This window comes from Tinamus guttatus, unplaced genomic scaffold (genome assembly GCF_059628265.1).
Source record: "Tinamus guttatus ecotype Peru unplaced genomic scaffold, ASM5962826v1 Tinamus_guttatus_pri_ptg000115l, whole genome shotgun sequence".
NCBI classification, from domain to species: Eukaryota; Metazoa; Chordata; class Aves; order Tinamiformes; family Tinamidae; genus Tinamus; species Tinamus guttatus.
The window spans coordinates 6,338,862-6,363,993 of NW_028288649.1; the positions used below are offsets into that span (position 1 = coordinate 6,338,862).

The window sequence follows — 25,132 nt, forward strand, 5'->3', positions numbered from 1 at the left end:
CAGATCCAGGAGAAATAAAAAATGCACAGTACCAAGGGGAGAAAAAAAGCCCTAAAACATGAAAGAACATGAAAATTGCAGAGAAAGCAAACAATCCTAACAGCCCTTCCTTTCAAAGTTTCCCACCATCAGTAGATACACAGTGTTACTTACAGGAAGTATGTACTGTCTCACGAACTGCACAGATAAGGAAAAACAAATTTTTCATATAATTAGAAAAAATCTTGTATGGCCACAAAGTGCACGAAATGTCTGATCTGACACCCAATAAAGCCTGTGGGAGACTTTCCATTTCCTTCAAAGGTTGCTGGCCTGAACCCTGAACGTGTGGGCTCAGTAAGGAGAAACCTGACTTGTGCCCATGAGCAGGATGGACGAGGGCTGTTTTCCCCAAAAGCAGCTTTAACCCTCCCAGATCCACTGAGCGGTATCAGCCTAAGCTTCCCAAAGCCACCACATTTCAAGTCTTGAAAAGACCAAGTTGAATTACAAATGTGCGATGGGTGCTTTGATTTACTTTGTGCTAAAATGCAGCCAGCACACAAGATTGGCTTTTTACTGCCTCGTGGAGTATACAATTACACGAAATCCGCATCAAACTCATCTAAATAGCTGGCCATTTAACTGTCTGCTTGCAGCACACGCACAGTCTGTCATACTATGTGATCTAAAGTACAGAGTCAAGTCTGGCTGCTGGTTATAATTTAAAATAGGTAGCTCTGAACAACAGGGCCTTTCCCCCTCCTTCCTCCCAAGGAACAGAAAGCTCTTAAAAGGTCAGGCACCAATGCAGTTTACTGAATAAAGCTCAAGTTTGAAGAATGTACCTTCCAAAGTGATTTTACTACCTGGGATGTAATGAGTTTTACAGGCTCGCTTTGTTAAATTGCCCTGACAATTTCCATTTCCACTTGCTTCAATCATATTAACAGAAGCTAAAGTTCACAAGTAGTAAAATATTTCAGTGTACTGAGTTAGCTCTCTATAAAATAGATCATACACTTGACAAACATATAGGACATAATGTTTGGCATTCCATTTCATGTTTGGCTTGGCATGTCTCATTTAGGGCAGGACAAGATGCCCTACCACAGTATCTCATTACTCATGGAAATAAAACACGGCTACACCAAGGACCTGACAAATCCCATTAGATATGTCACAAGGACAAGATTTTCCCAAAGAATTGGTGAGGGAAGGAAGAGGGAACTACTGGAGAAATTCCACTGAAGGGAAATGAAGCCTATGACATCTCAGTAAATACATAAGATTTGAAAAGAGGATTGAATCCCTCAGAGAAACCAGAAAAGTGAACAAAACAGAGAAAACAGGGAACGGATAATTCTGTTGCCCATTAAAAGAGCGAACACACACAACTGGCAACACCTTATTGCACATTTACCTCTGCCTTTTTAGATCATGCAGCCCTTGGGGTATGCGATGGATTTTCCTCTGTCCTTGGTAGGAGGAAGATTTTCCTAGATTGCCAAGGCTTCGACCACCCTGTGTATCAACATTAAACTTAGATCTAAATTATGTTACTCTGATTTCTGCCTGTGCAACCAAGAGAAGGACTGAGCCAAGAAATGTTTTTGTTAAATCACCCACAGTAAAGCAAAGCAAGCAGCAAACAGAGCGTCTTGGCGTCTGTGCAACATCAAACAGCAGCCTACAAACCCTCCGAGTGAGGGACTCTGATGCAGGTATTTAGGAAGCTAGTTAATGGGCTACTGAGCCTCCTTCAAGGCAAAAAGATAAAAGCAAAACCAGTGTTCTCAAAACAAGGCTAAAACAAAAAAAAATGTAACTGCACATTACCATCCATTCATATTCATAAACATTAACTATATTGAAGCAGTTTCAGATGCTGTTATTGCTTAATATAAGGAAGAGGTAACATTTAAGCAGTGCTGTACTCATCAGTCATCGGTCCTCCTGCGTCCCAGGGCACAACTGGCTGGCTAGTTGGTGTCAAAGATGTTCATTAGATACACTTAGCTGATGGCACCGACCAAAGGCGGCAGGCAATATGTGCTGGGGAGCTGGGCATGTAATGGGAATGCAGTTCCCCCATCCCAGGAGGAATAAATATCTGCAGCAACTGAGGTAAGTGAAAGCCGTATGAAAAGAAACGCTCAGCAAATTTAGATGCAAATATATCCAGACACCACTATGCACCACCTCTAAATAGTACTGCACATCCAGTATCACCTCTATTGTAGCTCTGAACGCCGGCCTTCCCTGTAATAACGTCCTCTTTGATGTACACGCTGTGGAAGAGTTAGGGTATATTTACATTCAATCAAAACAAGGTCATCAGCAGGGCCAGGCGAGCGCAGACCGTATCCGTAACAGGCCTCAGTGTTACGGACACGGCCATCGGCCAGCGCGGCCACCGGCCTTCTGCGGGGCACGCAGCTTAAATAAATGAGATAAATAAATAAAATAAATTTGTTAAATAAATGAAATAAATATTGATTTAAATGCCGCTCCCTTTTGAAGCTTGCACAGTTATTTACTAATTCACAGTATTCAGCTATACGCAAGGGTGTGGGCTTTGGCAGTAAACATCGATGACTACTAAAATTACATCTGTGCATATTGCAGGACTTCCATCCAGGAGCAGGTTACTGCATGTCAGACCCTTTTGAGAAACCATCCATAAGCAAGTTTTTCTCTAAAAAAAAATATGCAACCGTTTGAGGTAGTTCAACCTTCAGGAAAGGAAGGATAGATCACCAACTTATTATTCTGAAATAATTTGTTCATGTGTCAAAACCTTGATACTCTTCCACAGTTGTTCCCTGATCCAATTTGTCATTCACCATCCAGGAATAAAATCTTTACATTTAAACCAAGTCGTAGAAGTTAACAGTGCTCTTGGTGCTACTGTTTCAGCTTGAATGACAAAGGACTTAACAAAAAGTAATGGTCTGACAGTAAACTGGACAACCATCTTTGTTTAACAATTTATTTTAAAAAATGATAACTCCGTAGTCTATAAGAAGCTATCTAAGCCTAATATACAGCAAGCAGATTAATTGGGCGTTCTACTTTGCTAAGAGTGTTTTGGGAACTCTAAGCTGGCTTAAAACAACTGAAATACTTCCCTCAACGAACATGGCTTATAAAAATCTGATGTGATCCTCTTAAAAGTGGTTCTTGCAGGAATTGCTGGAACCTTATCTATCATTAAAGCCCCATGGTGATTCAGTTGTACTTCCCTTAAAGCCTTTCAGATTTCTGAGGGAGGAGAACGCTGTGTGGATTCACCAGCCAAAGTGCCCGTGGTTGCCTGGGGTGGATAATTTGAAAGATTCCCGGAAAGATGGAAGTTCCAGCTCCAGAAGTCACCAGAAATCAACCAAGGCTCATCTCTGGGCACAGGTCCAGTGTTTCATCCTTCCCTTCAACCTACTCCCAGCAACATGCAGGACTCCCACTGGCAGAAACAAGAATTCTCCAGAATGATTAAAGAATGATTAAAGAAGAATTTGGATTTGGGATTTGAGTATTAAAGGCCATTCTGACCCCTCATTCCTAAAGCTTTCCAGAACCAAATCTCTCAGTGTACCACTCTGTATAAACTGTAGTGAAGTCCTAAGAGCAAAAAACACGAAAGCATGATTCATACAAATAACACATTGTTCCTTGTATAAAGGAGTATTGCATGCTGAATAAAGTTGTTAACTTTGGGCCAAAATTACAGGTCCATATTCTAAAACAGCAAACTCAAAACCACAAATCACTGCTGTGTAGCTCTGACCACTGTTAATAGGAAACATGGTTAGAAATGGTGGTACAAACAAGGCTGAGGGTCATCTAAATCATCTAAACTTCCAGACTTGAACTGCTGCTCACAGAAATCAAATTATTTACTTTTTTTTTTTTCATTTAAAACAACTTAAAATTGATTCCCTGGAAAATATTTGTACATGTTTCTACCCTTGGGATGCTTCTATTGTGACAGCAATATTTCATAGTTGCCTGAAAGAAATACTAGACACAAACATACCTGAGGAATGCATCCCTCAAAAGTGCCAACTTGAAGGGAGAATATATTTACCTTAGCAAATCTCTTGAATGTCTTTAAGGTTTTCTTCTATATAATATTTACTAAAGAGTGATTCTGACAACAAAATAATGTGAAAATAGAAATAGTAGAATCTGCGTACTACAAATTCTGTAACTCAAATGCCTACTTATCCCACCATTCAGTTTTCTTGTTAAAACTTTATAACAGCAAAATACCTGCATAGATAATGCAAAGGTTTTTGTTCTTTTTCAAAAAAAGTAATCCTAAAGACAATAAGCCAAAATCTGCCAAACCAATGGAATCTGATCCACATTTTTTAAAGTAGCCGAGATTCTATCACGACCGGAGGAAATGGTTCTGTAGAATAAAGACATCAATAATTAACGCTAGAGAGTCATCCACCCTCTAATGGCATTTTCTTACTTCCACTTTTCTTTGTGAAATGCAGCATTTTTAAAAGCATTTAACGTTTAGAACCACTTACATTTAACTGACATTTTTAAATCTCCATTTAAGCTGACAGTATTTTTGGAATTATATGCAACTAGTAAACAACACTGGGCAAGACTCTTCTGGCACAGCTCAACATATAGGGCCATCACATTTACAGTGTTAAACAACTGCCAAACAGTTGATACAATAACTAAAGACAAGTCAAAGAATGGAACTTTAACTATGAACATTTGCAAATGCTAGAAGGCTCCTTTAAAACTTGCACTTATAACATGCAACATCTGCATTGACTCAAAACCTGGTAAAGCATTCTAAAACTCAACCTCAGGAATACAGACAAAACTTAACAGTCGATGCAGTTTATATGCTTGCTAAAAATAAGAGTTTCTGCTGTAAAGCGGTGCTTGTCAATTGTAAAAGCACATATTAGGGAAGGTAAAAATACATATCACTTCTCAACTGAGAGATGGATGTATAAAAATTATTTTGTATTGCACTGCCAAGACCCTCTTGGGAAAATGGCATAGAGCTCTGCTCATTCCTGTCCAAGAAAGATGGATTGTAGCTGGAAAAGGTATAGAAAAAGGCTATTGATCACTGGAATCTTGTAAGAAGAAGCTGTCTCTAGTAGAAACACACTCTCGCTTTGCACACCTCCTGCAGCATCCAGGTGCAAACCAGCTTGGACCCAAAATTCATATAATTGCAATGCAATGGTGAAAGTCTCAAGGAACACCCTCTTGGAATTTGGTATATTTTCAGTAGTAAATAGACATGATTATGCCTTAGAAACACTTCAAGGAAATCAGCAAAGACAGAAAAGATTGGCAGAGGTTAAAGGAGCATGCTGGCATATGAACGAAGGGGCTTCTTCTAACCAAATAAAAAAATCAGTTTTGTTTATACTTTGCTGAGCTCAGGCCCTACTGTCCAAAATGAATTTAAACTGGGCTTGCTTCAGCTTGATTAAGCTATACATTTCATGCTTCAACAGATTCATACCTACACTGCAAACATTGTATAAGGAAAAGGCATTTTTGAAGGTAACAATCCCTGCGAAACACTTGCAGAATCTGAAGCCCTAAACTAACATGTAAAGCATTATCAAAGAAGTATCTGCAATCAGGCAATAAAGAGTATCAGCAGGGATCACTCAGTGCCTGATTTGATGTAGGAACCATTACGACCGGGTGACAGAAAAGAGTTTTTCCTCCCAGGATAGCCTGCTTTGGGTCTCAGCTACTAACATTTAAAAGACCTCTGACCAAAGCAAAGGAGAAAAAATCTGAAGACAAATGTGAAGAGAAGCTGCTGCTTGGGGAGAGCGCGGCCTTTGGAAGAGCCCGCGCTGGACTTCACAGCGGCCTCGAGGCCAGAGGGATCCAGCACCGCGGCCACCGCGGGCAGCGCAGCCCCTCGCAGCTCATCTAATTGCTGACGGACATACCATGTCCAGCCTCTTCAGTGTGCTCCTGGAAGGCAATCCATACACGACTTTGATACTCGGGAGAAGGAAATGGCGTGCAAGAGTGCAGTCGTGCAGGATGAAACTATTTATCTGAACTTGGAGCAAAGCAATGCACAGTCTGTACCTAGCGTTTCTTTTCAGCGTAGAAAACCCCGAGTTCAAGAATAATCAGAAGACTGATCATCCAAAGGAGAGACATTACACATTTCACCTAATGCAATTTTTGCTCTGAAAAGGAACCATTTCCATTGCTGCAGACCCAGCGAGGGCAAAGCCGCGAGACCCCCGCGACCCCCTTATATTCAGTGTGCTGTCCTCGCACCGCCACCAAAACCGTGGAGTTAAAGTTTGAAGAGCACAGTACAGTCAGAATGGTGGCTGGCAGGAATTAGGCCACGCTATTAACTCCAGGGGGCTTTTCACTGAGGAATGGCTCTTTAAGCAGCGCTAAAACACCACAGGAAAACTTTTCTGTGGAAGTTAAGCCACCGCAAAGGCCCTCCCTTCGCTGATTTTGCATGCTGTTTTATGCTGCATTGCTATAATAAAACAACAGAGCTATGTAAATGATGGGTCTGGTTCTCTGTAACAAGTTATAATTGGGGTAGGTGACTATGAAAATGTTTAGATAGATGGTGGGATCATAACCTTTTATGCAAAACACAGGAATAAGTTATGGAAATATGTGGGAAGCCCTGAGGCTATGCAGCTCGACTTCGAGCCATAGGCACAGCTAAAGCAGAAAGTAAATCACTAAATCCCGTCTCAGGCTCTCTGATTTTGATGTTGTTTTTGTTTTTGCCAGTTTTGCTGACAGATGAGAAAAAATATTGGCTGAATGTGAACAAGATTTAATTTACCGCCAATTTCCTTCCTGTTTCTACAGCACATTCCTAGAGAACGCACAGCATTTTATTTCCAGGGCTTAGAAAAATTACTGTTAAGTAGCCACAGCCCACCAATACATACTCTAAAAGGCCCCCCCAACACTTCTTGCTACTCGAGAGAATTGTACTACATTACAAAAAGTCCTCCAGAACATTATCAAATGGTCATCTATAAACGTGTTATACACTTATACAAATACTTTAATACTTATCAATTAGGCCTGCATATATAAAAAATCCTTGCATTCACACAGAGACACAGGAGTGTGATACGGCGCTGAAACTCCATCATACATAGACTGAGCAGAAGAGTAAAAGGGACAAGATACCTCTGCAGAGGGGGAGGTCCTTCTCCAGGGTGTATGCTCCCTCCTCACGTATCAGTAACATTTGAGAACCAGGAATGGTTTTAATTGCATGGGGAAATGACCTCTGAGGCCCAGATCCCAGCGACAGCTCCCAGAAAGATTTGTGCATTTGGGCTGAGGAATTCCAGCGCAAGCTTTCCCATGCCAAGCCTTAACTATTCCAAATACTCAACTACTCCAGCGCATACTTTGTATAGGTTACTTTGGGACTCACATAAGGACTCCTTCAGCTAGAGCAACTAGGAATCCGCTCTACACAGCAGCTTCCATGTCTGTGTCCTGCGATGCTGCTGGTATCTCCAGCCCTTCCTGCCCCTGCACCGAGCGCACAGTATAACGCACAGGGATGCTTAGAGCAAGGGCCTCTGGCAAAGCCAAGGCCATAAAATCTGCCCGCAGACAGGGCTACCCACTGATCCACTGCTGAGACTGGCTTCAAGTATTCCTCGGCAGCGTGAGAGACACTGATCTGATCTAAGATGTAAGGAAAACTGAGATTATACAACCTCTGAATTTCAGCAGCTACTTGCAATGTTGATTCCTACCCAGATATGGGATTTGGGGGTGTATATTTCTTTATGACACAGCACTGACATAAATCCTCATATGTGTTGTTGGACTTCTTTTACTTGCTATTGTAAAGGAGAAGTCATACATTTTAACACTTTAGTTATTTACCTTCTGGTAATTTTATAAAGCTGACATTTCTTATTTGAGAAGTTGTACTTCCTCAGTTTAATCAGATACATTTATTTATCCTTGTGAAGAATCAGAGGCATCTTACAAAATATATATTAGCTAATCATACCCATTGCCTGTCTGTCCACTTTCCCATATCACAGACTACAGCAATACACAGCATTAGCAACAGCCACCTGATAAACTCTAACAATATGTCCAGACTATTGATAAAAAGCATCCCTTAAGCTTCCTAGGATCTGTGTTCTCATACTACAAAAACACTTTGCCATGTTTTATGCTCATTACTTAGCAACTGCTCCTCTGTTCTAAGAACTGCATCCTTATTTATGCAGGCACTTCCCTGTACATCTCCCTCAAAACAACTAAATAGACTTTCCAAGTGGAAAAAGGACAGGGATTAAGGGAAGCTATGATAGTGTTTTATAAAACCGTAAGTGCCATGAAAAAGTGCATAGGGAACAAGAGTCTCCTTTCTCTTTCAATACAAGAATTAGGAGGCAATCAATGACATTAACATTTTCCACTTTAAAGCCAGAAAAGGAGATGATCCTTCAAAGAATGCAGAGTTAAGCTGTAGATTCTCCCGTAGCTGCATGTTGTGCTGCCATTATTTTTTTTAAGGGACCGGATAAGTTCTTCTGGGGGAGGCCTGGGGGTTCTGGAGCTGGTTCATAGAAACACAAGCCCTGGGAGCCTCTGGAGCACACGGGGCTGGCGGCTGGGCAGGCTCTGCAGGGAAGGAGCCCCACATCTTGCCTGGTTCTCCCGCTCCTGCTCCAGCAGAAAGCGCCGGTGCTGCTAGATGAAGCTCTCTTCTGAGCCAGCGCGGCCAGTTTCACGTTCTCACATCGCTTCCATTTATTTCAGTGATGTCAAAGCTAGACTAATGTGACTGAGAAAAGAATTTGACCCTTCACATCATAGCCTCCCTTTCCGAGCACAGATACATCAAGGGAAAGGGCAAGGGCTGAAAAAATGAAATGAGCTGCCATCATGACTCAGCTTGCTGCATGCATCATGAGGAGAGTCTAATTTGATAATTTTATACAATAGAAAAATAAGGAGTTTTTTCCAGTGATAAAAATTATCATTCATTCGTGAACTAAATTACATCTAAGCCTAAATTTATTTAGATTACAGTCAAACTACTCAGACGTATCAGTTGAACAAGCGACATTCATTAATAAGCAAATAACAAGCAGAGTACTCACTAATACAGTAACATTTAGACACTGAGAGGGGGGTGCACGTGTGCGCTGGGAATATCTATGCAGAGCTGTGTTTATTTGCAGGATAAACACCTGCACATCGCAAGGCTGATGAATTGTTACATGGGGGCTCACATCAATCCAGCAGAAATGCTACTGAAGTTTTGCACAGACCAGCAGTATCCACCTGCTCCCCAAACAACATAATCCAAAAGTTGATTTCCATGCACAAAGGAATCCAAAAGCTTTTTGAACCTGTGCCTCCGGTCCAGGCTAAGCGGACCCCAAAAGCATGCACTTAACCTCCCACTGGTAATCATGTGAATCATCTCCTTCTCCTGAGGAAACATGCTGGATACACTGATTTTTTTGTTTTTCACCTTACAAAAGCATTGTCCTCATGCTGAGCAAAAGAACATCACTAAATGATATGTCACTAAAGGGAAGGCTACGTATATTCTCTACCACGATAGTATTTTTAAAATCACAGATTTTTTTGATCATTTGAGAGTGCACTGCGTTTTTCCTGGTGAGTAAAGATGTCCTTACTGAATACACAGCATAGCTACTCTGAGACTGAGCAGCAGATTCCCAAGCTGCATAGTTGTGGTTGGATTACTCCTCCGTGGGGCGCTTGGAGTTTCCTGAGCGTGGAGGGAAAAAAAGAATTAATCTGACTCCAGTGTTTAACTCCTTTGCAGGACTCACATTTCCTGTTCTGCAAGCCTAAAGGCTTTGCAAGAGCACACGAAAGCTTCCAAGATGTATAGCTGTGTGAGCGCTGCAGATAGGGAGCCCCATTCTTCCCTCCAGCTTAAATTGCCAAAGCTCTGTGGATTACAGCAGTGTTATTACCAGTGTGTTCCAAGTCAAAGGAAAGTCAAGAACAATGTGTATTTATGAAAAAAGTCCAATTCTTGCTTGGCTGAAGTTCATAACCCTAAAAGAACCCAGCAATTCTACTACTCTCGGGCCTGAAAGTTGGCTACATCATTCACGCAGCAGCATCTGTTCGTGGCGCAGGGCATTAGGAGCGTGGAGGTGGATATGTGTCCTGATTATTTACATTGCGACTTTCAAAGGCAGAGGAATGTTTCAATCTTAGATGAAGTTACAGCACGACAAAAAAATAAAGTCAATCTAGAAACTAAAGCAACACTTGAAAAGGGAAGTAAAACACCACGGCAAGGTCTATTTGAGGTGATAGCTAGAGAATTAGCGTGATCGTATGTCCCGTTAGATTTTCTAAGCTAACTTAGTGGTTAGGAAAGGTGCTGAGCTAAGGTTTTTGGGAACAAAGCAACAGAGCATTGACCTAATGTCGTTCCATTAATCAACAGTGAAGTCCCATTTACTGCTACAAGTGCAGAATTATGCTAAGTTAAGCACTTCTGAACACCCTGTGAGAAATTTTTGTGTGCAAGTTTAACACATACGGTACAAGCCCTGCCTATGAAAGGCCACCTTCCTACCAGCCTAGATGACTGTAGGAGAGATACAAACAAGTCTGAAAGGGCAGGTGCATTTTTATATCCTTGGACTTGCTTGATGCTCTTCTTCCAAATATGCCTCCAGCCAACATACAGTCTCTTGGCTGATAACATGTGTCTAAAAGCAGGAATAGGATCATAAACTCTCCCATCTTGTTCTCAGAGAGAAACATAAAATTTGCCACACTAGACTAGTCTGTGAAGTCCTTCCATTACAGTCATGTGTCCTTGTTATCATCCCTATCCACCACATCAGCTGTTTCTTACGAAGCTGCTCACTGCATTAGTCTTAATTGCCTAGGAAGCCCATAAGACACATCCACCTACTACTTTGGTTTTTCTGAAATATAAGTTTAGAAGTTTGCTATTGCTATAGATCAACATCTGTGATTTGGTGCCTGAATACTAGACAGCGTTTAGTCTCAGAAAGCCTTCTAGGTTTGGGAAGATCTATCTTCCCCAAATTCTCTGTGATAAAAGCTGATCCAAGCATCTCTTCGGTCCAGCTGGGACACTGTGATACCCTGATAGGGGAAAGAATGGACTCCAAGAAGTCAGTTTATTCAAAACTCCCAAACAACTAAATAGGTGAGAGGATGAAGAGGGCATGTCCTTGATGAGGAGCACTAGCTGAGATCGTGGGGCTTGTGGTCATTGCTCCTAAAGGACTTCTTCATTGTGGTAAAATAAAATAAAAAAAAAAAAAAAAGGAGACACTGACATGTCTAATTTACAAATCGGAACCTTCCACTTGCTCCCAGGTATAATTTTAATTTTTCACTGTAATTTAACCCAGGATGCTTATTGATTCAGATCAGTGTTGCATACAAATGGTGCAGAAGCACAGGGTGAGATAGTTAACATTTTAGCAAGATAAATAGAACTGTTTACGGCAAAGTGTTTCACACACAGCCAACTGTGTGAAACTTTGACAACTGGCGAAGAAGCAGCCCAATACTGAATATGGGATTTGCTAGGGAATGATGTGGAATGTGGCCAGCTTCGTTGTCAAGTCTGTTTTCAGAGTCGCCAGCTAGTGCTCCCGTAGCAAATGAAGAAAATCATTTTAAAAAGCCAACACAAACACTTAACTTTATACAACAGTTTGCTGGGGGGAAGCAGATAATTAAAGAATGACATTAAAATGAAGCCAGAATATTTCAATATTGAACTAAACATCCCAGCATCCTGCTCCAGCATCAAAAGGGGGGAAAAAAACCCAAAGTTAACACAGTCAATAAGGCTGACATCCACTAGTACAAATACACAACCAACCAATATCCTGAAGTTTAGTTAAGTATAATTTTCAGGTATCTCAATCATGATTTCACGTAAGAAACCTGTGGTGTTCAGAGCATCAGATGTTCAGTGCAAAGGCCATATTTCAGCTCAGTTTTTATTTTCAAGATTAAAAATATTTTAGGATGAGGAGCTTTCACTGGATATTCTTTCCATTTTCTGCAGCTGTCATTTTAAGTAACAGTCCTTTAGTTATATGGTATATAGCATGGTATATGCTCCTATGTTTCTCCTAGCTGGTGTTTAAGCTTCTGCATGAAAGAGGAATGAGAAAAATATCACACAAGAATCGTTCTCGTGCCCTTCAATTCCCTTATCCAGCAATGCACATCGGGACCTATTGGGACCATCTTGTTCCAGACCCAGATCCTTCACTCTACGCTCTGGATGGCGGTTATTGCAGCAGAGTCGTCAAGAAGTGTTTCTTAGATTTAGACAACTGCCAACACTGATTAAATATTTCTTCAATATCCACATTCCTGACACAGGTGCTAAGGATGTCTAACTGCATTAGATGTACGAAAAGGAAAATGCAGAGTAGACATGTATCACCAGACATATTTACTAATCTTCATAAGTGTGCTGGGTATAACAGTATGATTAAATACACTTCCTTGGTAAATGCATTTGTTTCAACACTCTGGATGGACTGCTAGATATTAAAGAAGCTACTACACACTTTTTGCAAGAACCTGTATTATCTGTAACTTCCACAGTATATTTTCCTCCAGTGGACTAAGACTGTAAACAGAAAAAGGTAGAAAGGGCCCCAAAATGTGTGTGAAGACATCCACTGATTCTATAGTTCATACAGCCCACCAATTTCATGACTGACAGTGATTCAGATCCTCAAAGTTATTTAGAGAACTAACTTCTATTGATTTTTCAGATGAGCCAGACTCCTGGGTATCATTAAAAGTTTACATTCAAAGCAGATTAGGAAGTCTCATCACGAATATGTAATTCGGCGCAAAAGAATATTGCTAGTGCCAAAAATAGATTTGGCTACAGATTTTATTAGAACATTGATACGTTTTTCATGTGTTGCAGCTAGCTTTTCTCGCCTACTTGTGCTAGCCAACTCTCACATTACCAAGACTCTGCTTATTAGTTTTCCATGTTCTGTCTATATCATTTTTCTAAAAATGTAAAAATGCAGGAAAAGAGCACACGAACAAACCAAAGCATAAATCATGCGCATAGAGCACTGCCTTTTCTGCATTGTGCTGGTGTGACCCCTATGCACGACGAGACAAACAAGTCAGCAATTTCCTGGAGACGATTTTATGGCATGTCCTTTGTGCCATTTTTAGTAGGAAGATTATAAAAAAAAAAGGGGGGAGAAGGAAAAAAAACAAAACAAAACAAAACAAAACCACCTGGGCACGAGAAGGCGCCCGGGCGAGTGGGTGCTGCATAGATGCAAATGAATCCGCGTAGCGGACGTGTTTCCAATGGCAACCAGGAAGCGCTCAGCACAAGGAGCCAGGCCAGCTGGGAAACTGTTCCTCGGCAGCTCCATACGCGTTAGTTTTCCTAAACAAATGAAACCTTAAATGAGCACTTCTGAAAGTGATGGGCAGCCTAGAGTGACATAAACAGGCACAAGTCAGGCACCCATATGTCCCTTATCCGTGTTTCCCGCCTGCTGGACCACTTTGCCGGGGACTGAGCAGCATCCAAGGGAACAAAATGGGAGCTCGACGCACGTTTCATGTTGTTTTTCCCTGTGTCGGGTTATGTGGTGCATGAGGCTTTCCAGCAGCGATGGAACTTGGGGCCCGGATCCATCGGCACTCAACCTTCTTCCCGAGGCAGCAATACGAAACATAAGCAGCCAAAAGGGTGTCCAAGTGCTATAAAAATGAGGGAGGCGGCTGGGTTTGAGCATCAATAAAACGAGTATACTTTTACTCAAGTATCCACAAGACATTTCTGCTAGCCAGCATGGGTGGGGGTTCAGCTCTGCTTTTTGTTTTTCAAAGAAGATTCCTGGATTTCTGTGAGAAAAATTATATTGTGTTAAAACTGAGAAAGAACCTCTCTTTCCGACTCAGACTTCTCTCCAGGAAAACATCACCGAGCGCACTGACATTTCTACATACGTTTCCTCGCAGCTGCAGAAGACCAGTGCGCAGCTCCACCACGCTCCAGCCTCTCTTACCTTTACTCCAAAGCATCCTCGAGTGGCCTCAGACTTTAACATTTGCTGAACATGGGGGCAACCCCTACTTAGGTGTGGGTGTAATCGCTGGCAAGACATATGTGGTTCTAAGTAAAAATGGTAGCACTCCACTGATGTTAAGCACGTCTTGTCTTTTGTTCTGGTGCAGAGTCAGCCCCACGAAGGGTTGAATTTCACCGTTGCAAAATGAAGAGCTGAAAATACAGTGCACTACTGTATTTTTAAAGGAATTAACAAGCATAGTAGCATGCTAAAGTTTTAGATAACTTTTTCGGGCATATTCGTTTTTCTTTCTTTGTATCCGAGAGCTACCATTCACCACTATTTAAAGCAGCTCTTGAAATCCAACTGTTGTGGATACGTTTTCCAGAAGCAGAGACTAAATTCTTCTTCCTCCTCTTTCTTCATCCGTTTTCGGAGTCCTCACCGTTAATTCAGACCCTGGCAGATAACATTGTCTTTCTGTCCTGTCATGCAACATGGCTTCCAACACTTGCAAGACCTAACAGGCTTCTCCAGATTGACTTGCTTTCCCAGGCCCCTGCCTTCTCAGCAACGCAATGTACTTTGTGTGCAGTCATCTTAATTTCCTTTGAATCTCAGTTTCTCTGAATACTTTGATTGTTGCAGAGATAGGAAAAGCCAGTTGTATATTTATCTTGAATTATCAAACACACTAAAAAGAACCTATGCAGGATTCCAGGCACCATGGCTAAATATTAAAAATATAGTCGGCCTTACACAAACAAAACCACACGCACCAGCCTCCTCTCAATCAGGAAGGGGGAAACGTTACTCCAGCCACAGACCTGCCAGAACAGAAACCTCAGCCACTGGCACAGCTCTCCTCGCTCTAAAACCATCAGCTGTAGGAATGACACCCCAAAATGCTGGACAATCAAAAATACTGTATTTTAAGTCAGCTTCCCCTTTCATTATTTCCACACATGCAACCATGGAGGTTACTCTCGTGGTCCTGAAGCACAAGACCTATGTCTGCAGAACACCAAATATCATGTCATCTTTAAATCTCTAACTTCAGATCTATAACTTTAAATCTATCGCTTTATAGATTTGTGAAGTTATAGATTTATCCCTCCCAAGAAATAGCTATTCCAGATCAACCAGTAGCACAGAATGTATCTCCTTGTCTTGGGTTTCTTTTTTGCAAGTTGGCTAATGCATCAAATTGCCTATATTTTAACAAAGAAAGAGATGCAGTATATCAGAGAAATAAAACAATGCAATCCTTAGTAGGTGTTCAGATTCTTTGGCTTGCCATCTTTTACCCATTTGAAGCAAATATATTTTATCGCCACATGTCAATAAAAACTAAGAGCCAATAAAACAGCAGAGCTTGCATTGTGGGGTGCTGTTAAACAGAATGACAGGGAATCGTATCCAGTTACTTTAAGGCACAGTGGGTGAAGTTCAAGGCAAAAGAGCCTCATTTATCACAGAGGGTATTTTTTTCTTCACAAGTTTTGAGTAGGGTATTACTGAAAAATAAAAAGTTTCAAATCAGTGGCAGTCCTTTCAGTAAGAATGTTCAAATGAGGTGATGTAGTTATTAGTTGGTATAGTGGCAGTTGACTCTGTTTTCTAAACTACTTGCTCTTAAGGTTTCAGAATCTAGACCTGCATCATTTCTGGAGCTAAATCCTGCAATATTATGGGCTAACTGTGAGGGCATGGCAAGGTATTTTGAAAGAGCAATGGCTGGTTTTGCAAACCAATGGGGCCTAGAGCCTGAAGATGCATGATTTCACCTTCCCAAAGGCAGCAGCAAGAGCACGTGATTGATAGACATTTATTGTCACCTCCTCTCTCCATCAGTTCCTTTGCTCGGTGCCAGAGGACAGCTCTGGAAAAGGGGTATTTCACCTCCCTGCACGCTTGCTGGGAGATTTGAGGCATGACCCTCTCAGTCTCCCTGGACCACGCACTCCAGTGGCCTCCAGAGAGACTCTCCAGCAACATATACTTCGACGCAGCCTCATACAATCCCATTTATGTCTTTATAATAAGAAGACAGGAAAAGCTAGAACGAGGCAGTACAACAAACCTCCCCTGCGCTCAGTCAATCACTCCTTCGGACAAACCCGCCAGGCGATTAAGAAAGGAGCAGCTATTCCACGGCAAAGAAACCAAATGAAGACTGCTCCGAGGCAAGGCAAACGCAATTCTTTCCCAATGCGCTCAGCACAAAGGCATTTCCACTTGCTCTGCGACTCCAGCACGCGGATCTTAAAAATCTCTCCAGGGAGAGGGGGAGAGAGAGACCAGAGCCCGCCGCATGATACACAGCTCCGCAGAAACACACGCAGGAGTCACAGGATGAATACGCCAGAGGAGCCAAAGGAACAACAAAGAAAGATGAAATAAACAATCCAAAAAGCTAAGGAAAACACACACAAAATGGAGTCTTGGAGCAGCTCAGAGAAGCCTCTAACAATGCGGGTTTTCTTACCTTTGCCATCTGGGCCTGCACGCCATTTGCTTTGAGAGATGCTACTGCTTTCTGTGCTGCTGCCGGACTGTCAAAATCTACAAAACCGTAACCTAAAAAATAAAGAATAGGTAATTTCATTAATATCTCTGTGTGTGTGTCTGCATAAATACTTTCTGTTTGTCTGCCTGCCAGGTAGCTCTAGACAACAGTAAGACAGTAAAGTCCTCACCTATTTAAACCACCCTGCCTTCGTGTCCATGGCATTGAGAGCTGGGTCCCTACCAGGAGTTGCTCAAGGTATCATCTGACCATCAGCCTGGTGAGGCTGGATCTCAGGGACTGGCCGGGGATCATCGTCGGCTTCCAAGAGGCTTTTCTAGCACCAGTATTTGCAACAGTTCAGTTTCTAACCAGCCTTGTGCTTCCTAACTGCTGCTCTTCTCTCACTCCACCCCTTGCCGCTGCTTCCTTTAATAAGCATGTTATGTTCAAGCAAGGCAAGCAGCATTAAGTCCCTGCTGCGTATCAGCAGCATGTGGGAGTCATCTCCTGAGGTATTTTTATTTACCTAAAGATACAAAGATATAAAAAAGGCACAAAACGAACTTTTCAGAACTTCTAAGTGCTTCCCCATTTCTCATCTTCAATAACATTTAAAAGCCTTGCTCGTGAAGATCTCAGCAGAGTTAAGGAGATGCAAAAATTTCACCAAACGCTTATTTAGGCACCCAGATGTCTCAAAATCCACCCCAGCTACTTGGAATCCTTTGAAAATCCCACTACAGCGCAGGCAGGCATGTGCTGCTGGGACAAGCTGTAGCCACGGGTCACCCCTTTGCATTCCCCCCTGGAAGCCATAAGGATGAAACTGAACTGCCTGAAGGCTTTAATAATATTAGCACTAGCATATTTATAGCATAGCAGCTCCTTGGCAGACATCTCCATTTACTAGGTCAATACACATAATACAGGAGGCGACCACAGATATGCTTTCCCGCCGTATCCATTTTTATTTCTTTTGCCAGCCTTTCTTCCTGCTCGTGGGAGGCCTTATGCCTTCCTCTGTGCACCAAATCTATGCATAACGCTGAGTTTGTGACCACCTTGCCCCCAGGTTAGAAACATTTCTTGATTATTAGTTTGGTATGTATGCAGGCGTTAGCCAAATGGTGAAAGAATTTCACATGCATGGACTTTTTTGTCGATTTTTAAGACATGAAAAAGAAAGTTTTTTTTAAAAAAGCTAAGATTGTTCAAGAAAATGCTCATGCACTTCAGGCGAATGAAAATAACTATTTTGATAACAGGGTCAAGACCTGCACTTCTCTGTTCTGTTGTTTCCTGGTTTTTGTATTTTACTTTGGTGGAGGATGGAGGATATTGGCCCTCATTACAAACTGAAACCACTGGATCAGCTGCGCATAGAGGCAGTCTGTCCAACAAACACTTGCATGAAAGAGGGCACTGGAGTTTGGTCAGCTGCAGGGGTTGCTTTTTGCTTTACCTACTCAGCTTCCCCCCACTTAATTTTTCTTTTTTCTTCTCCTACTCGGCATGTCATTTTGAAATCAGCTTGTTCCCTACCACAGTTTGCTTTGCAGTCCTCACAAAGCTTCCTCAGCAGTGAGGAACTATGCAGTTTATGCTGCTTTGAACCAAAAAAAAACCTGCTACATGAGAGCAAGAGTCTTCCTGGGATTGCTGCAGTGTCTTTGCCCTCTGGGAGAATTGCTTCTGGGAGGCAGGAGGAGATGAGATTAGACGTCGCTTCAGTCTCGCAATGCTAGAGAGCCTGACAAGAAGGCAGAGCTGCCAAATGGGAAACCTGAGATGCCCTGGGAAGTCGGACTCCGCCATTAAATCTCCAAGACATGGAAGAGCTTGGAACGAACCCAGAATAATTTGGTGGGGGAGCGGGAAGAGACAGGACAAGATGCTCTCCTTGGGAGATTGCATTTCTTTTTATTTCTCACTGTGCTTACGCCTGAAAACAAGGAGATGACAGTGCAAAAAACAAGTTTTACTACGGACATCGAAAGCACATAATGGAGGTAGGTTTTGATATCCATCAGTGCACAGGATGGGATTCATGTATGCACCAATACAAGGGAAATGATTTTTAATGACTTTCCAGACAGCACTGCAAGAATATCTAAGTTAGTATTTCTCGCACATATAAACTGGAATGCGTAAGGCTATATTCTGGTGCTTTAGTGTAGGCAGCAAGCACACCTAACAGAGCGAATTACTGAAGATTTACATTAGTCCGTAATATTTAAAGCCAGGCACAGTGGCGATATAACCGTATTTTCCCATTACATTCAGTGCACGTCTCAAGACAAAAGCCCTTGCATCTTTACTTGCCTATTATGCATTCTAGTACTAAAACTACCAGCAGAGCTGCAAAGCTGCTCTTTTTCCTTTCCCGAGGTTCATTCCCATGCCAAGTATCCTTCTTGCCTCCCCCCTCGCAGCACATCTCTGCAGCGCGCACGCAACACCGGGACAAAATCACTCCGTGGCTGAGCACCCGCCCAGAGCACATCAATCTGCTGCGAGGGGAGCCAAGTTCCCAGGCTGTTTCAGCACTCAAGTATCCTTACAAGAACTTTGCAGTGCTATATAACAGAGGAAAAAAAAAAAAAAGGGAGAAAAGCCTGCTGTTTTTTTTTCCGAGAGTTTATGTTCTTCCGTTTAGATGTTTACAGCCTATGTTGATGACCCACACTGGCATATTTCATTTGTTTACAATCTTGCCTCATTTTTTTTTCGTTTTGGTCTCAAGCCCTAACAAAAAGTAGTGTGGGTTTTTTGGTGGGGGTTGCTTTGGCTTTTTTTTTTTTTTCTTTTCCCGACTTTTCCGAATAGATCACGGTTAGTGACCCCAGAAGCTGGGTCCTGAGACACCCCTGCCAGCTGAGGGACTCCCACAGCCCCCGGTGCTCCCCGGCGTGCAGGCCCGGGGCTGCGACGTGCTCGGGGCTGCGCGGCTGCGCTCGCGGCCCCGCTGGCTCTTCCTGGCTCCTCCTGGGAAAAGGCTGGAGCGGCCTGGCTGGAAGCGCCCCATGGGGCATGTTCAGGCCAATTGGACATCGCTGCTCTAGGAAAACGTCTAATGTCTACATTTCTTCTCCTTCTTCCAAAAACAAGTGCAAACCCCACCCGCCTCTCTCCTCAAATTCCAAATTCCAGACCTTCTCTCTTTTTTTTTTTTTTTTTTTGTGTGTGTGTGTGTGTGTGTGTGTGCAGTCCTGTAAACATTCTGGTCTGTGGATTCCTTTATCTTTTTTACTTATTTATTTATTTAATGTGTAGGACACAATTCTAAAAATTCACTTGGATTCTAAACCAGGACCTCTAGACTCTACGCACAAGAATCTATTGCCGCCACAGGATACAAAAACGAAAACTATTTCCCCCTTCTTTTTTACAAAGCTTCTTGCCCTTTTCCTTTAAGAGACCAAAATACATCCAGGCAAAACTGCATCGCCTCCCACTGCTTAAAGAATCAGGAACCGAGCGTGTCACTGACCTAGGTCCCTCAAGCCAAGTGTACTTAGTGAGGACATCTTAGGTGCTTCAGTGCTGCAACAAATATTTCTGTATCTCTAGTTTTGGGGGTTAATTTGTTTTGTTTTGAGTTTGGTTTGTCTTTTTTTTTTTTTTCTTTTTTTTTCAGAATGACATATACTATTACCTTGTAAATAGAAACACGTACAAATACAGAAGACCCAAGGCAAGACTGTCTAGATTAAGTGTTAAACCTTTCTTCTAAGAAATAAAATGTCTGCATTTTGCTTTGGCCTCACGCCATTAGAGCCAAATAATTAAGTTTAAGGAACAAAAACTGTGATTTTGTACCTGTGGGGGAAAGAAAACAGCTAAGCATCAGCAAGCCTAAGTTTATAGCCGGCTGCAGCGAGTGCTACCGAATGCACAGGCAGACAGTAAACATCTAGGCCTCCTATAACCTAAACGGCTGGGGGCCTCCTGGTCTCAGTTTCTCCGCTCCATAATTAAGCTTGGCAGCAGGTTCAAATGAATTAAAACTGAATGTCACTATTTCCTCAACAAATCCCTCATCCTTGTTTTTTCTTACTTGTCAGGAGAAGACCAGCAGAACAGCAATTAGTGGTAAGCAGTGCAGTGAAAAAGAACCAAGTATACACTAATTAGGTCACTCGCCAAACACATTCATTTCATTGGCAGATTTAATCAATGTTTTCCTCAAATGTCTTAAATCTCCTATGCTAATTTAAAGTTTTGTTATTGTTGTTACTTTAAACACAGATGGGACGCCTGGAGATTTTCAATTGCTTTTCGCAAATCCATTTCAAAGTAACAACCTCTCCTATAGCCTATTATCAATATTTAGGTGCAGATTTTAGGAAACGGCCTTTAATTTTATGCCCACACTTTGCTGCCTGCAAATACCCACAGGTGCAATTTTGTGGATTTAAGTAACTGCAGGTGCATACTGCTCTTAGCCATCAAACTCTGAGGTGCCCTGACAGATCAGGTACTTAAGGGTAATGCCAGATAACCTGCCAAGTAACTGGCAGGCTGCCCCTGCGCCCTCCCTGCTGATGCCTCGTGGGCTCTCTGGTCCCACTGAAGGCGCACGGCTGCCTCCGCACAGGCCAAATATCCCTTGTGACCTCGGTCAATCACGGCCACTCAGGCCAATCCATCTCCACGGCTGAGGCGGCCGGGCAGGGGAGGCCCAAGGGGACCTCCAGGTGGGTCTCCATCCACCGGAGACCCCAAGAGCAGCGATTCCCAGGCTGAGGAGCACCGGTGGGCCGGGGCGCGCGGAGAGGAGCCCCCTCTCCTCGCCCACAAGCAGGCGTCTCAAGGTTGGCTGCAGCTTCCTTCGGTGTTCTGGCACAGCGAAATGTACTCTCCAAATAAATCATCCAAGCTCCTTGTGCCAACTAGGTCAGGATCAACTCTGCTCACTTTTTGAGTTTGTTCAGCAATTTTGTGTTTCTTTGAGGGGTGGGAGGTGTTGGGCTCTTTGCAGGGAGCTATCTCGGAAATAAAAAGCAAAGAGCAAACAGGACCAATGATTAATTACTTAAGAATCAATGCATTGGTTAATTCAAGTAGAATGTACCTGATGCCACCTCTTGTTATTTTAAAAAGCGTATCAAAATATATGTAAGTGTGTATAATCCACTGGGCTACTTTTCTGTTTCCCCTGAAGTGAAGAAGCTCCCACTTCACACAACACTTTGGTGCGTTGCTCATGTAAGTTAATCCCTCGCACACACGTAGCTTGAGGGATGGGCAATGCTCACGCAGGGTTGCCCACACAACCTTGGCTCTGCCTTCCTGCACATCTCTCCTGTGCCCTGGGAGCAAACCGGAGCTTGGCCAGAGCTACAGCAAAGGAGTAGCTCCAAATCTACACCTCTCCTACCCTGGAGCGTTTCATCTCCTACCCTTGAGCATTTGCATTATGTAATTCTGGAGAATTTTCTTTAAAAAAATAAAATCAAAATTCCCTTGTGTGTAACTATGTGTGGGATTCCTGAAGGCCAGTGGTCATGCTGTGAGCAAGCCAGATAAGGGCAGAAGGGCGCCAGACCTAGATGAAAGGGCAGAAGGGCGCCAGGCCTAGCTGAAAGGGTGGAAGGACTGCTGACTAAGAGATAAGGAGATCTTGCGGAGAGTCAGATAAGGAGGCAAAGAGTTGACGCAAATAAGAGCTAACCTATCCTGAGCTCAAGCTTTGCAATATGCATGAACCTAATTAAGTTGTGTATAAGAGTGCACACTGAATGTTCAATAAACGAGTCTTGTCGATGACCATATGGTGTCGCAGTCTCCCTTTCTCCTACAAATGGTGACCCCGACGTGATGCAACGAAGGGCAATCCTCTCTCGGACAGAAAAGAAATCGGGAGAAGGACGCACCACGGTGGAGAAAGTAGGAGTTGGGTCCTCTGCAGCCAGGACGGTGCAAATCCGCCGAGCAAACGCTGGAAGGACGGCACCCCCGAAGATCATATAGATGGTTTCGGGCCATACGCGCCACCGGAGCCTGGAGAGCTGCAACAGCGCGCTGACGTCAGGAATGGATAGGCAAGTGGCGTATGAATTATTTACCCGTACCTTACAACAATGTAACGTACAGGGAATTGACTTAAAGAAAGAATTACCAGGATTATTAGCATGGGGGTACGCAAAAGGTTGCTTCATGGTGAAGCCGGGATTGTGGAAGTCCTACGGAAATTTGGTGAATAGGCTCGTGCAATCCCTGGAGCAAGCTACTGATGAACAGGCCCTCTGCAAGCTTTTGATCTGGTGCAGAGAGAATGGGTTCAAAGCCGAGCCCCATCTAGTATTCAAATCCGATGTGAAAGCAAAAAGCAAAGTGGCCGCCGGAGTCACGGCAGCCTCTGCAAGCACTTCAGGACCGGGACCGCCACGCCACCGACAACGGCTGGTGTTTGGAGATCCATCGCTAACCCCCCCGCCCGTGCCTGCCTCTGTGCCAGCACCTGCGGCGCCTACAACGTCTGCGCCCCCACTTCCGGACCCCGCCCCGTGTCACCTGAAGAACGGCCCGGCTACGTCCAGGACTTGTTGAATCGCCTTGAAAAATTAGAGAAGGGGGCCGGGGAAGAGAAGGCGAATGAGATCAAGGAGACTGACGTTGCTGAGGGCTTGACAACAGCCAGGGGGGAGGTGCAGGGGAATTTGATCTGTCTTTTAAAGTGGGGGTTGAAGAATTGTAATGCTTTAAGTGAGGACAGAAACCGTTATTAGGGCTATTATTTCTGTTTGCTATGTTCGTCTGTATTATGTGTTGTGTCCTTTGTATAATGATGCTGACACGAGGTATGGTTGAAAGGAGGAAAATTGTATGATCTGTAGAGTCATAATGGGATCTTGAGAAAGAAGATGTTTGCCTGCCCGGGAACTGCAAACATCCTCTAAACTAGTTTGAAGGTCAAACACCTGAGAGGGAGGAAGATGAGGAAGGCAGGAGCCTCAGACTGACAGCTGGGACCACTTACTGGTATGCGCACCTGCGCACCCAGGAGGGAAGGTTATGTGACTGAAGGCGGAGTTTGTCCGCCCCCTGGTCTGCCTGCTGGCACGTACTGGCCCTACGTGGCAGCATGCACCGGGCTTAAACAGACAGTGCAGAGAGAGGGGGGGTGAGACTCCTAATACTGAGACCCACGTTGTCTCTGCGGGGACGCCCGCTGAGTTAGGAGCCTGTCAGCAACCCTCTAATCTGCCAACTCGAGAAGATGTTCAGTCTCAGTATCCTGCCGACAAGTATTACCTCAAGAGTAGTTATTCATACATTGCTTATTAAAGATGCTTTCACCTGAATAGAGGCTCGCAGTAGCCACATTGTTTTGGGTGATTATTGCCAAATCCCAAGCCCATTCGCACCTAATTGGTGACAAGGATCGGCTTTGGCAATTGAGACAGTGGAACTCACTAGTGAAGTGCACAGCTACGTGAGGTCGTGCCACTCGACAGAAACTATGTTTTTGCTGTTTGTATGTGTAGTCTTTAGATCTTTATTGTATAATATATATCAGCAGAGAGGACTGATTAAGTCCTATTATTAGCACACGGTCATGGTTGCGAGGAACTAGAGGGAATGTGCTGTATGAACCTTTCTGATCATTCAAATTCCATACATAAGCAATTGGAACAATTGCATGAATTGACTACACATTTACAGCACGATACAGGATTCGGCCTTGACAACTGGATAAAAGGTCTCGGTTTGGGCCCATGGCTAACATCAATTGTGCAACACTTAATTACCATAGGGATTGTGTTTATTGCAATTTTGCTTCTTGTACCATGTATCTTTAAATGCTTGCAAAACATGCTTACGCGAATAGTTAATCAAGAGTGGAATACAAGCTTAGTAGCCCAAAAAGAAAACGGGGGAAGTGTAGAGAGCATTGTTCAAACCTGGTTAATGGAAAAAGGACATAGCCAGGCAGAGCTGATACGGGGGGCTTAAGTAAGACAAAGGACAGAGTTTCCTTGAGATAAAGAAGTTGATGCAGCTGCACAAAACAAAGGCAAACAGGAACCGGTTTGATACCGGAAGAATGAAGAACCAAAAGCTGAAATACTGGCTACAAAACAAAACAAAAACAAAAACAAAAAACAAAAAACAAAAAAAAAAAAAGAGGGGGAGAATTGGGAATTTTTTAAATTTTTTGATTTATAGATATTGGAACCAGATGGGTGCCAGCGAAATGGGTGAGACCTTGGCTGGAAGCAAACGCGCCTAGATCAGATGTAGCAGGCAAGCAACCAGTACCCTAGCTGTGGAAAGTGTGAGCCTGCAGAAGGAAAACATGGGAGGAAGAAGTGTTACTGTTGTTATTAGCTGTATGTTGTAGCTTTTAGGAGGTAGTATTGCTTTTAACGCTATTATAGGGGTTAATGCTGCTTTTAGCGCTAATGGATATGTTATGCTTTTTAGGCAGATTGTTAATTATAACCAAATCAAGAGTTGTTGGCTTTGTGGAACAGCAGATCAACTCGATGCACCGGTGTTAGGTATTAAGTGTTGGGATGGTGTTGTTGATCCTATG

The 25,132-nt window shown here is 43.1% G+C and overlaps 1 protein-coding gene across 5 annotated transcripts in view; it reads right to left on the minus strand.

The window, feature by feature from the left end:
* The window catches only part of RBMS3 (RNA binding motif single stranded interacting protein 3), a 651,451-nt gene that overhangs the window by 226,878 nt on the left and 399,441 nt on the right, over nt 1-25,132 (minus strand). For all 5 annotated transcript variants that reach the window (XM_088521153.1, XM_088521151.1, XM_088521150.1 and 2 more), the window contains one exon: nt 16,567-16,658. In XM_088521153.1, the coding sequence (XP_088377279.1) occupies nt 16,567-16,658 (92 nt within the window). The remainder of the gene's footprint in view (nt 1-16,566; nt 16,659-25,132) is intronic.